Source organism: Neodothiora populina, assembly GCF_041146345.1.
Source record: "Neodothiora populina strain CPC 39397 chromosome Unknown canker_contig_11, whole genome shotgun sequence".
In the NCBI taxonomy this organism is placed as follows: Eukaryota; Fungi; Ascomycota; class Dothideomycetes; order Dothideales; family Dothioraceae; genus Neodothiora; species Neodothiora populina.
Genome location: NW_027191410.1, coordinates 951,171 through 964,056, shown reverse-complemented (window position 1 = coordinate 964,056; position 12,886 = coordinate 951,171). Strand labels below are relative to the sequence as shown.

Sequence of the window (12,886 nt, the reverse complement as noted above, 5' to 3'; positions counted from 1 at the left end):
GTCCTGAGACCGATGAGCGACGACGATCAATCCAATGTCTTCCCACAACATTGACACAACTCGATAGTTGTGGCACCGGCCGTTCGTGCATGCCCATGTGTTTTTCCTGCCTGCTTTTGCAATTCGTGAGACCCTCGTATCGCCATTCATCCTTATCTGGGCGCGCCACGATGACCCCGAGCCCTGATCACAGTCGCGCGACCTCTAGCAAGACCGACACCTCTTCCACGCACACCCCGTGACCTGAACATCGGCGCGTTCCTGTTCCAGATTAGCTTAAGGATACTACTTTGCGCACCTTCTTCCATCTTACCTGAGCATGTCCGGGACAATGAAGTATCTGACATGTGATCCTCTAATGTAGACCTGATCCAAGTGTGACACACGTCCATCTCTGGCGGTAACAGTAATATCTCTGAGCTGGCAATTCATGTTGTCCTCCGCTATCATAAGGTTAACGATGAACGCGCAAGACAGGCGCCGTCGCATCTGGCGCGATAGACATAACCACCCGTACCTTCAATGAGCTTTCCGCGGTAGACTTGTCCAGACGTGATTTCAACACTGACAACATGACCCTGGGAAGTAATGTCAGGAAAGGCAATGCGATCCATTGAACTGGACCATGACATACAGTTGCTTCATTTAGAAGTTTAATGGGAATACCGATTGTGGAAGTCATGGCGAAGGTGCCCCGGTGGGCTGAGAGATGATTTCCCTTGGTTCCTGCGTCGCGCGATGTGAGAGCTGCTCACTGTGACTCGGTTTGCTGCGCGTCGGGAGGTAAGTTGGGTTGCGCTATATGTTGTGTTGTAATTGAAGCTCTTTGGTAACCAACGCAATGAGTACCTCCAGTCAATTGTCCTGTGAAACTCATACGCAGGGATGGCTGTACTGCTTGGCACAGACTCTTGGCGCTATCCAGTGGAGTTATATGAACTTCCGGGTCTGACCAGGACCAGTCGAGAACCACTGGCTACTGTATATACAATCGTGCTTTCAGAAGAGGGTCACATATTACATTATCGTGTTGTCTTGAAAGTAGCATTGACAATGAATCCATTCACGTTGAATCTATCAGCCTCGATCAACGTGTTCCGACTAATAACCAACCCATCATTGTGCTTGCCACATCATACAGTGCCAACATTCAACCATCTACCTATCCCACTATCCCGAGCTTTTATGAAGAGTGATCAGAAGCCGGATATCAGAGCTATAGTCCTGGATAAAGATAATTGCTTTGCTGTCCCGAAACAAAATGAGATTCACAAGCCCTATGTAGTGAGTGCTCACACTTCAGACACATGTGATTCCCCACGAAGGATCAGTTCAGATCTTCTATTTATTCTTGCACGATGGGTACTGAACAACGAAGAGGCTTCACTTGCCGAGAGCCATTTAAATGGAAAAGCATGTCCGATCTCACAGTCACTTACAGCTTCACAGGAACATTTCGAACAATTGAAGCGCGCCTATCCTGGATCTCGCTTGCTCATTGTATCCAATTCTGCTGGTACCTTATCTGATCCCTCCGGTGCGGAGGCAGATCTATTAGAGAGAGCTACAGGAGTAAAGGTCCTCCGCCACAACACAAAGGTTTTAAGGATCATAAAAATTGCGTAATTCTCTTTACTAACCACTGACATTACAGAAGCCTGGCTGCCATTCGGAGATAATGTCCTACTTTCGCAGTCAACCAGACTCAGGTGTCACTTCTCCTGACCAAATTGCTGTAGTTGGCGATAGACTGTTCACGGATGTGATGCTTGCGAACACGATGGGCTCATGGGGTTTCTGGGTTGAGCAAGGCATTGTAGAAGATAGAGGATTGGTACATCGACAACAGAACGATCTTATACGGGCCCTCACTGACATTTATACCTCTTAGTTCGTACGAATGGAGAAAAGGCTTGCTGGGTTTCTACAGAAGCGCGGCTATGTTGCACCCAATCCTCGGAGTGACTTCGAGTAGATGTCTCCATCATTGTCTCAGATAAGAGACCAACGCTACTAGAAGGTAAAGATCCAAATCCTGCCAACCTCTCTGGAAACAGATGGTCTGACGGAACCTGCGCACTGTTGTGCGTGGGCATTCGAGACGAATATGACATGTAGAGAATCATGTCTAGTTACGAGAACTTTTCATGCAAGCCAGCAATATCTCTATCGACAATATTTACTTGGTTCGAAACATCTCTTCCTGACCAGAGATTAAGGTGACTCCCCTGACCATCCCATAACACGTAGGACTGTTGCCACGAGCTGACGTTTTGTTCCTTTCGCAGTACTAATCACGCTGCATATCCGACTACGATATTCATGTATTAAGCAGATACGACGAAAATTGCCCTGCGTCTCCCTCATAATGACAGGGACCCGGATGGAGCGTGGTGTGGTCAGGAAATCCGCCCTCGTCAAAGCGGATCTGGACAGAAATTGTAGGCTGGTCCCCGGGATATGTCGTAATGTGTCCCATTCCTGTAGTGTCTGCGGCTATCAACACTCCATTTGCACCTCCAACAACATAAACTTCGTCTAAGGATGCATTGCCTGTTACTGAAGTGGGGAGAGTAATATGGAGTAGTCCGGACAGGAAAGCGACCACCCTATTCAGACATCAGTCAGTACTCTTCTTTTTCGAAATCAAGGTGATATTACTGTGGAACTGGAGCGTTATGGAGGCCACCATCAGTCCTAGGGGGTATGACTGTATAGATGGTCTGGTTCACATTCTCGAATACGTGCGTCACTGCTCCCACAGTCCCAGCATTCGAGGAAACCGATAACGGGCGATTTAGTTCCCAGCACTCAAGTGCAGAAAGATTTTGTGAATTTGTGACGATTGCTGTAGCAGTCAGATGCGCGGAGTCGAGAGTCGCAGCTCTAGCGGTGATAAGACCCGCAAAGATAGTGTACCAGTACAACATCATGAAGCAATAAGTGAGACCTTGGTATGCCACTGAACGAGACATGAAATCGCAGTGGGATTGCAAAGCTACTTATGTCGCAGAAGCAACAGAGACAGAGGTACCTTACGATATCTCACCTCAGCTGCCTCATCGACGGCTTCGTCGTAACATCTACGTCAAAGTGTTCCAGCATGGAAGAGGTAAATTGAATTGCCAAGGTACTGTACCTTGCCTGGCGCGCTGATGTTTTGGTGGCGTAGGTGAGAGTTATCTGCTGTTGTGATTGTGGATGTACTGTAATTGGCCACGAAATTCCTTTACACACGAGGGCAGCACCTATCTGTAGCATTCATTCACAGTATCCCTCATTTCCATTCGCGGATATGACATATACACTCGTAATTCGGGATGAGGATGAATATAGAGTACAGCAACAGCCAAACCCATCATAAAAGAGTCTAAGTGACACTATGTAAAATCTACGTCTTACTGGGATCCTATACTGTGGTATATACCAGGGTCCCATCCTTTCGCATTATGCTGAGGAGCCGAGAGAAACCCAAAAATCGGTAGCGAATGTCTCATAGTACTGTAGTACTGTACTGCATTGCATTCAGAGGCGTCAAGCGAGACCCCAGGATAGTGCACGTCTTCACACATGTGTCGGCAGAATTAGCGTGAAACGTTTCAGCGATCTGATAGTTGAAGTTCTCAAAGGAGACTGCGCCTACCTCTTTTAGGTAATCAAAGCTGTACTACTCACGGTACTGTACAGTACTTAAAACTTCCAGATTGCCCTGCGAGAACCATTGCTTCATCAACCATTCTCAATATTGTGTAGCCGAGACTACTATCGCTATCTGATGCACCGAAGTATGAAAGATCAAACGACCAAGGCCGCTCGGCCAGGTTCTCAGCCCGTAGTCGATTGCCTTATAGATGGCATCAGTAAGCTGGAGCAGCAAATGGAGAAGTTGAAAGAGGCACGTGAAACCATCAAGACGATTCAGCCTGCCGTTGATCATATTGCTTTTGGCGACGCATGCGGCAATGTGAGTACTGTGTGTCTTCTACTCGGGTAATCAAGCCACTTATCGATCGCAGATTGTTGTGCATTGGAACGCAACACTGAATGTCCACCATTCAATCTTTCTAGAACTAGCTAGCCTCACTAAGCCCTCACCTGGCTCTCTATCTGATGCCACACATGATGGCTTTACATCAATAGTCAACTCTATTAACCAGGCAGAGCAGACGGTCAAGTCTGCGGTTTGTACCATCGTAAGGTCCTTCGTATCGAACCAATTGCCCAGCGCTAAAATATGTTGCAGAAGAAGAATTTGCTGAAACAGCAGAACAATTTGAATCTAGACACGAAGACAGCTCCTGAAGGAAAGGCTACTCTCGATGCTCAGCTGACACATGAAGCCCCAGTCGGGGAGCTTACTCCGTCGAAAAGGCGCAAAATCTCGATCAATCGTAGAGAAGTCATCGTTCCGCTTCTTGCAGGCGCTGCACGAGATCAGACAGCAACGAATGAGAGCAACGGGTCAGGGGCTACGTCGCATAGGAAACTTCTTGAAGCCAAGGGTAAGCGCGACAAGGTGAGACCTACAGCGCCCGCTGAAAAAGCCGAGAGCCCATCCGACAAAGCTGGAAGTCCTCCAAGGAAGGCTGCAGGCCTGTATGACAGTATATACGCTATCCCAGAGCCGGCAAAATCACCTCCTCACAGCAGAACAGGTCCAGATATGGCGCCGTCAGCTCCACAGGGGCGTCGGAAATCGTTCGAGGACATCACTGACGAGGTTGACGCGGCTCTCAGGGCGAAGGAGGAGAAGCGTAGGTTGAAGAAAGAGAGTAAGAAGCGCAAGCGTGACTCTGTTGCTTCCAGCATCTTCGATCATAGCGATATTGCTGACGCAGCTTCGAGCCTTCCAACATCGGCTCCGGTCAAGGGAGGACACGAACAGCCGGCGAAGAAGAAGACGAGACTCGAGATCGGCGCGGGACCGTCTATTGGAACGACACAAAGCGACAAGAATAGGGTGGAGTCTAAGGGCGATGGTAGCAAGGATGATGTTGTTAAGCGCAGGCGATCTTCGGTGTTCCTGAACGGTAATGAGAAGAAAGCCAAAAGGATGAGGACTGGCTAGACGCTGTGCTCTTTGATCTTTCGGAACTAGGACTCATTCCGACGGGAGCAGTGAGTCTCTTGCGCATGTGGACAGTCCTGTCTGCGACGATGCTTCGATAGATGGAAATGAGGTCGGGCGGTTTGCGCTTCGGGTGATATTGCACATTCACAGGTCTTGTAGAGAGATTTCCCTGGGACACGCATGGCATATGGAGTCAATTCTTGGGTCTTGCTTTCAGACTGTATACAATCGTTACACGAATGTGGTGCAGGAAATGCGCCATAGCAACAGTCAACAGCATGATGTACCTCATATGATCCCATAACCTTTTTGCTACGGCTTGCTTCAGTGAAAATCGTGAAGTCTATGCTATAAAGCCCGAGTGAGAGTCTCAAGAACAGCTCGAAGACGATGAGAAGTAAAGACACCTAGATCCTCTGGCCAACAATGTCCTCCCAATTCGGCGTGACAACGAATTTACCCCTGACCTGGCCCAAGCCCATGACCTCACCACCAGGCCCCTTTTCCACATCCTTATCCTCCTTCTTGACCTCCTTCTTCTTGCCGCCTACACCGGCGATATGCTCGAGCTTCTCCTCAGGCTCATAGAACCGCGCCGCCACGACGTCCTGCAGGAACTTGACGTCGGTGCCCATGCCGACCTGCAGGCTCGTGCCGCCCCAGTCGAAAGTCGCGCGCCCGGAGGCGTGGATGCGGAATTTGCCTACGTAGCCGCTCGGTAGGTCGCGGTAGGTTGTTTGGCCCGCTGAGGAGGGGATGTCGGCGCCGCCGTTGTCTTCGACCTTGACGGCGGTTTCTTTCGTGTTTGAGCTGGATGATGCTGCTGCGGCGGCGGCAATTGCTTCGGAGAAGTCGGGGATGTCGTCGAGATTTATGGGTGCAGCCTCCGTGTTTGTGTCGGTGGATGAGCCGGGGATGATTGCTGGTTTGGTTCGGCGGGAGAGTTCGGGGGAGGGAGGAGCTTCCTTTTTGACGCCGCCGGGCCCCGTGGCGATTCTTAGCTCTGGGAGGATGGGAGGGAACTGGAAAAGGTAGACGCGGTCGGCGCGACGGTCTTCGACGGGCGCGGCTTGCTCTTCGCCTTGTTGGCGGCGTAGTTCGGTCGCGTCGACGGCGTCGCCCATGTCTGTGTCTCCTTGGGCGTCTGTGCCTGCGGCTTCACCCTCGGGCGCAGTCGCAGCCGGTTTCGTCGCCGGTATGGCGAGCTGGCCGAGCTCCTCGCGGATGAGCTCGAGGTCCATGTGGTGGCGCATCCATTCGCGCTGTTCTTCTAGTGTTTGGTCTGCTGGTGCTTCTAGAGGTAGCCCCTGGTATGTGACGCGGGCTTTGCTCGATTTTCGTCTCGTTTCTGGGGAGGACGATTCTTTGATGGGTACATCGGTGTCCATGGGCTCTGCAGTGATTACCGTAGGATCCTCGGTGGGCTCGGGCTTGATTTGGGGTTCGGGTTCGGAGTCGTCGCTGTCGACCCAGGCGCCCTTCCATTTTCGCTGCGATGCTGTGACTTCGATGTCCTTGACTCGTTGCTTGGCCTTTCGTACGGCTGTAGGAGAAGGTGTCCTAGCGCCCCCAGCTGAGGCGCGTGGATCTGCTTTGGCGTCTTTGGTCTTCACGTCCGCGCTGATGGGTTTTTCGCGCTCCTTGTGTTCCACTCTGGACAGCCGGACTGGTATCATGCCGCGACCGCCGCCCTGATCATCCTCGTCGTCACTAATGTCGATGATGTCGATATCCTGTCTCGGACCCTCTTCCCCGGCATCCTCGTCGCTGGAGATGTATCCGCCGTCTTCGGGCTTGATGGAATGCAAACTTCCGTAGGCACCGCCTTCGACTTTGATGCGTGCACCACCACCGCCACCGCCGCGACCACCACCTCCGCCTCCGCCACCGCCGCTGTAGCCGGGACCACCACCCGGTCTCCGGGCAAAAGAGGCTTCTGCGCTGACCTGACCAGCAGAGAAGGGGCCACTGGCCACTTGTTCCCGGATGTTGCGCTCCCTGTCGCCCATGAACCCGCCTCTCGCTTTCCCACCACGTCCCCGATCGCTCTTGAAATCCCCTCTTCCTCTGCCAGACCGTCTCTGTTCCCGTAGTGCCACACGCGCTTCATCCGCTCTTTTCTTCTGTTCGGCTTTCTCGAGCGTCTCTCTCTCTTCTTTGCTTCTACGTACAGCCTTTGGCGCCGGAATGGCCGTCTTCTTGGCTCCTCTCGTTGACGGGCCAGGCGTGGCCGATGGTGCCGGCCTTCGTATCGAGCTCGTTCGCGCGGGTGCCTTTGGCGCGACAGCAGACGCGGCAGGTGTAGGGGCAGATGATGGAGCCGGAGTTGCAGCCGAGGGAGTCATTTGCGCTACGGGTGCAGCTCCTGGTGTGGTGGTAGCAGGAGCTGCAGCCGCCTGAGTGGCATCGGCGGCTTCGGTCGACTGCAGAGCTGGGGACTCTTCTGCGGGTGCTTCTGACGCTGCGCTCGCTCGTGTGCTCCCAGTAGCTCCTCCTCGTCCACGTCCGACTCCCCGGACCCGGCCTCTGCCTCTCGTGGGCGCAGAGGCTGCCTTGGGTGGCATTTTCTACGGTGACTTGTATGCTGTTCTGCTCGCTCTCTTTCCTGGGGGTGATCAAGGCACCATGGGATCATCCAAGTCCAGGTGATCTGTTTGGGCTTACGTGTCTGATATGGAAGTGTTGTACAAGTGCGGCCTTGATTGAGCCGGATAAGTTGTTGACTAATTATTGCATACAGATAAAAGTTGTTCTACTTTTTGTGAAATCTATTGTCAAATCGCGCTAGAGTAAATAGAGGCGGGGAGGCATTGCCAAGATTCGCGGGGCGGGAGTCCCTGTTAGACCGCACCTTCCTGTACCTTTATCTTATCTATCCTTAGCTGCACATTTATTGCCGTTTACCTAAGGTACCTACCTTAGCTGTATGGCTTTACTCGTCGACGAATGGACATCCAAATTGCTCCCTGCTGATCTTCTGCATGTACGCGTCGCTGCTCCTTCGTATATAGTGTAGCCATATATGAGTCACTCATGGGCAGTCAATGTCCTGGGACCAATCGAGCCTACACATACCCATGTAATTGTACAGTAATTTACCTTTCGCGCGGGAAGCCTCGTTCACACTTCTGTACACAATTCACGTCATAAGCAGCAGTAAGCAGCGGGGTATTGTCCCTTTCGTCATTCAAAGCAGAAGGAGTTGCAACGATGCTGCCTATCATTGATCACATAATCTCAACCATTGAAAGCATATGAATTTTGTAGTTTGAAAAGGTGAGGTTTCGCCGCTAAGTCTTTCACCCCATCTTTCACCACTTCTCGCTTCCCTTCCTTCGCCATGGCAGACTACAAAACTATCCCCCCGACCGTCAAGGTCCAACCAACACCCTTCGCCGCACACATTCCAGACGAGAAGCTGGATGAGCTCAAGCAACTGCTCAAGTACTCCAAGATTGGTCCCGCCGTCTACGAGAACCAGCAGCAGGACCGTAGGTTCGGTGTGACTCGTGACTGGCTAGCCGATGCGAAGAAACACTGGCAGGACACATTTGACTGGTAAGTTAACCCCACCGTACAGTTTCAGCACGCTCCTCGCTAGTTTGCACCATCTCTCCTGGTGCGAGACAATGAGGATATTATGTGCGTTTGGCACCTGTGCAATCCGTGACATCTATAGCCATCGCAGTACAGGTGGGTTCAAAGGCCAACATACATACTGACATGTTCTCCCGCGCACAGGAGAGCGAGCGAAGCGCGCATCAACTCATTCCCCAACTACACCTTGCCGGTGAAAGACGAGGCTGGCAACGAATACACCGTCCACTTTGTAGCTCTGTTCTCTGAGAAGAAAGATGCGATCCCCTTGGCCTTTTACCACGGTTGGCCAGGCAGCTTCCTTGAGTTCCTACCCTTGCTCGAGCTTATCAAGAAGCAATACTCGGCCACAGAATTGCCTTATCATATCATCGTACCTTCCCTTCCCGGGTATACCTTTTCCTCTGGCCCTGCAGTCGACAAGGATATGCAAGCTAGCGATATGTCTTATATCATGAACCAGCTCATGGACGCTCTGGGCTTCAACGAGACTGGTTACCTTGCCCAGGGAGGTGATCTTGGTAGTCATGTATCTCGCCAGAGCGCGGTCAGATTTCCTGGATGCAAAGGTAAAGTCAATCGGCACCCATTACAAGGAACACGGTTGTACTAACGACATCTAGGATTCCATCGTATGTGAATCATCATCACACCATAAACAATTCACTAATCACTCCTCCCAAAGTCAACATGAACATAATGACACCTCCAGACAACGCCTCCAGCCTCCCCGTGACCGACGAAGAGAAAAAAGCCCAAGGACATCGCAACTTCCTCGAGTTCGGCTCAGCCTACGCGCGCGAACACGGCACGCGCACAGCAACCATCGGGCTCGCGTTGTCCGCCTCACCCCTCGCTCTCCTGGCCTGGATCGGCGAGAAATTCCTCGAATGGACAGACCAAGACCCGTCCCTCGACACGATCCTCGAGTCCGTATCTCTTTACTACCTCACCGACACCTTCCCCCGCTGCATCTATCCTTACCGCGCCCACTTCGGCACCAAGACCGACCCGGAAAAATCCAAGCCCACGGCCTCGACGTTCAACGCTGGCGACAAACCAATGGGCTATTCCTGGTTTCCCTACGAGCTCGTCCCCACGCCGAAGTCGTGGACGGAGCTGTCCACGCGGAATCTGGTGTCGTACAAGGCTCACGACCGCGGCGGACATTTTGCCGCGCTGGAGCTTCCTGATGTGCTCTGGGCTGACGTCGAGGAGTTTGCGAAGAAGGCTTGGAAGTGACTCACGGCGGACCGACGGCACACGATTCATGGACGGTGCAAGTCTGTCCTTTGAAAATGGCTGTTGAAGGAGGTATTGATGTCTCGTCGCCTTGGATCGTTGTGGGAGTGTTTTCCCAATGACTGTTCGTCTTCTGGAAACCCCGTCTGTCGAGATGGCATTTGTGACATTCCTTCACTCAGCAATAACATGATATGATACGACATGATATGGTTCAATTGAGTCTCGATTTCGCTCATTGCTAGATTTCTCTCGAGATGCTTTCGTCTTCAATGTCCTCGCGTATACCTAGGACTTGATCTTCAACCGACTAACCGACTGCCCGGCTGGCTTTCCCGCTAGCTCGTCATAACACACCTCCTGGCAAGCCCCTGCCGTCTTCTCTCATCTGTCCCCCTCCTCCGCCTCCTCCTCCTCCGCCACCACCGCCTCCACCTCCTGAGCCTAGCCCTCCCCCACCGTTCATACCTCCACCCCCGCCCGCAGATGCCTGCCCATTGGCGTCTCTATGCCCGTGAAACCCACCCGTGAAGCCCTCGTGACCAGGCGGCGAGGCATGTTTCCTCAGCATGAACATAGGCTTCTTGCCCTCTCGATCGAGCTGCTTGAACAGCATGAGGGGTTTCTCCTCGAGGCCGAGACAGCGCTCCTGGTCGCCGTAGACGATGTACAGCGCGTACTGGTGCCAGTCGTCCTGGATGTTATAGCGCTTCAAGGCCACCGGCAGGACTTTGTGGCAGGGGTCTTCGATGCTCACCCGGAAGGATTTGAAGATCTCGACTTGAGGGTTCGATTCGCCGCGTTCCGTGCGCTCGTTCATGGCGTTTTCTTTGGATTGGCGGCTCGAGGGGGCGACGGATGCGTTGGATGGTAAGGGTGCGGATAAGGGTGGTTCTTCCAGCGGTTGGGAGGTGGGTGGTGGGTCGCGTCTGCTTCCTGTTCCGCGTGAGGAGCCTTGTGCTAGTGAAGTGGACGATGGCGCGTAGCCGCTGTACATGTGGTGGTCGTCGTATGCTTGTCTGCCTGGCGAGAGACCTTCTCGGGGGAAGGAGCGGTTTCCGGCTGAAGACGCTTGCTGGCTGTATGCGGGGCTTGTGGGTGAGAGCTGGGGCATCAGGTGTGTTGGTGAGTTCTGCGATGTGCTTGACATGAGATGGGAAGACGCCGCCATGGCGGCTGCCGACGGGTCCAGGCTGGAAGATTCGTGTATGGTGGGCGAGGGATTCTTGGGCGCAGAGCCGAGGAAAAGCTTTTTGGTGGAAAACTTGCGCGACAGGGACGAGCTCTTCTTTTCAGGCATAAGCTCGGCTGGCGGAGGTTCAGGGACTGGCAAGGGCTGTGATCTGTCTTTCACCATGCGGATGACCGGGAGTGTATCTTCACGGAGCTTGCGATTTTCTTCCAACATGCGCTCGAAGTTCTCTCTCATGACCCTCAGATCCGCTTCGGCAGCCAAGATGCGTTGATCCCTCAGACGAATGGACTCGATGACGCGGGCGATGTCGTCTTGTGTGGCGGTCATGTCGTATGCGCTTCCTTCGGCAGCTGCCCACAAGTGTCAGTACAATAAACAGGCGATGCGGGTCAATTGCGCATACAAAGAGGTACGTAATGCTCTGGCTCCAGCGGGATGGCTTGCTTGACCTTGAGCTCATACACAGCGCGGAGCACACTGAGGCGATGGCCCATACTGTTAATGCCAATGTCTTTGAGATCTTCATTCTGCATCTCCACCAATGCTTCGCCGTTCACGGATTCCTCTAGAAACGAGCGACACGTCAGCTAGCTCACGACAAGACACAGGCGCATGAGAGATCCTACTGATGAAGGAATTGGCGTATTGACCCAACCCCATGTTGGAGATCCAGTCTGCACATTGTGTCGCTGTCCATTGCGTCAAGAGGCCGGTGGGGCTGGCGTGCGGCGCATACGACTGGACGAAAGTGGTAGGTGTGGGCTCGGAGCTCGCCATGTCAGACTCGGCGCCTGGATCGTACTCGTCGGGGGCCAGAGTCGGAGAGGCGTAAGACTCGTCGTCGGGGTCTGAATCCTCATGGTAGGTGGACGTGTAGGCCATGAGGTTCGGCAGAGTGTCTTCGTCTTCCTCCTGGTCCAGGTAGCGTTTGTAGTGAGCGTAAGGATTGTCGTCGTCGATCTCGTCTCGCGCGTCCTCGTCGTCGTCGTCGTCCTCGTCGCCGTTGTCTAGTATGTCGCTGTTGTCCTCTTCGTCGTTGTCGTTGTCGCGACCAATGCCGCGACCGTGACTTGGCTCAGGACTGTCCGCGCGGCCAGATGGCGTGATTGGCGATGCTGCAGATGCAGGAAGTAGGTCGCTGCGGTCCTCGCGACCGTACACGGTGGGCTGGAGCTCGAACTGCGAATGCTGATCCCGAGATTGGGGACGTTGTTGCTGGGGTTGTTGCTGTTGTTGATGTTGCTGTTGTTGTTGTTGTTGCGACTTATTGATGATGCTTGCGCGCTGTGAAACTCTGGCCAGCCATGACCCTTTACCGGGAGAGGTTGCAGCAGCTGCTGACGATGATGATTGTGCAGCTGGAACAACGGTAGAAGCACCGGCGGCGTTCACAGGATGATGCCGTTGATCAGCCAGCTTGTAAGTTGATCCGGGGGTTGGGTTTTGTCTAATGCAAACGAGGCAGATGGGAAGGCGGTAAGCGTCAAGAGCAAGGCGCTTGTAGGTAGGCAGGTACAAAAGTGTGTAGCAGAGGTGGTGTGTATCGCGTTATGCTGCCTGCTTTTGCTGCAGTTCCCAGGGCTATGGCGTTGGCTCTGACTTTTGGCTATGACTACCTTATGGGCTATTGGGCTATGGGCTATGGGCTATTGGAGGGGGGGGGCTCCAATGCAATGTCCAGTGGCCAGTGGCCCAGTGGCGCTTAATTAGCTGTGCGAGGCCTGATCAACAATCTGCTGCAGCTTGCCGCTGTGTGTGCAATGCACGCGCCTCTATGGGGT

The 12,886-nt window shown here is 53.2% G+C and overlaps 5 protein-coding genes across 6 annotated transcripts; 2 read left to right on the top strand and 3 right to left on the bottom strand.

Annotated features, from left to right (window-relative positions):
- Window positions 1–152: 152 nt before the first annotated feature.
- Window positions 153–682, bottom strand: AAFC00_000639 (uncharacterized protein; the record flags this gene model as incomplete). The annotated part of the gene is made up of 4 exons (XM_069346397.1): window positions 153–261; window positions 314–443; window positions 518–578; window positions 635–682. 4 exons carry the CDS (start codon window positions 680–682, stop codon window positions 153–155), a joined length of 348 nt encoding a protein of 115 aa, XP_069200494.1.
- A 371-nt stretch (window positions 683–1,053) lies between these two features.
- Window positions 1,054–1,975, top strand: AAFC00_000638 (uncharacterized protein; the record flags this gene model as incomplete). Of its 2 annotated transcripts, none has more annotated exons than XM_069348324.1 (4): window positions 1,054–1,284; window positions 1,450–1,599; window positions 1,655–1,834; window positions 1,892–1,975. In XM_069348324.1, 4 exons carry the CDS (start codon window positions 1,054–1,056, stop codon window positions 1,973–1,975), a joined length of 645 nt encoding a protein of 214 aa, XP_069200493.1. The 2 variants fall into 2 exon arrangements, with proteins under 2 accessions (XP_069200493.1, XP_069200492.1); XM_069346388.1 differs by having other exon boundaries at window positions 1,186–1,284.
- A 1,812-nt stretch (window positions 1,976–3,787) lies between these two features.
- Window positions 3,788–5,068, top strand: AAFC00_000637 (uncharacterized protein; the record flags this gene model as incomplete). The annotated part of the gene is made up of 3 exons (XM_069346376.1): window positions 3,788–3,964; window positions 4,017–4,193; window positions 4,244–5,068. 3 exons carry the CDS (start codon window positions 3,788–3,790, stop codon window positions 5,066–5,068), a joined length of 1,179 nt encoding a protein of 392 aa, XP_069200491.1.
- Window positions 5,069–5,478: 410 nt separating this feature from the next.
- On the bottom strand, window positions 5,479–7,635 carry AAFC00_000636 (uncharacterized protein; the record flags this gene model as incomplete). Its single annotated transcript, XM_069346364.1, has 1 exon — window positions 5,479–7,635. One exon carries the CDS (start codon window positions 7,633–7,635, stop codon window positions 5,479–5,481), a length of 2,157 nt encoding a protein of 718 aa, XP_069200490.1.
- Window positions 7,636–10,256: 2,621 nt separating this feature from the next.
- AAFC00_000635 (uncharacterized protein) lies at window positions 10,257–11,987 on the bottom strand (the record flags this gene model as incomplete). Its single annotated transcript, XM_069346341.1, has 3 exons — window positions 10,257–11,455; window positions 11,509–11,670; window positions 11,732–11,987. 3 exons carry the CDS (start codon window positions 11,985–11,987, stop codon window positions 10,257–10,259), a joined length of 1,617 nt encoding a protein of 538 aa, XP_069200489.1.
- Between the last annotated feature and the right edge of the window lie 899 nt (window positions 11,988–12,886).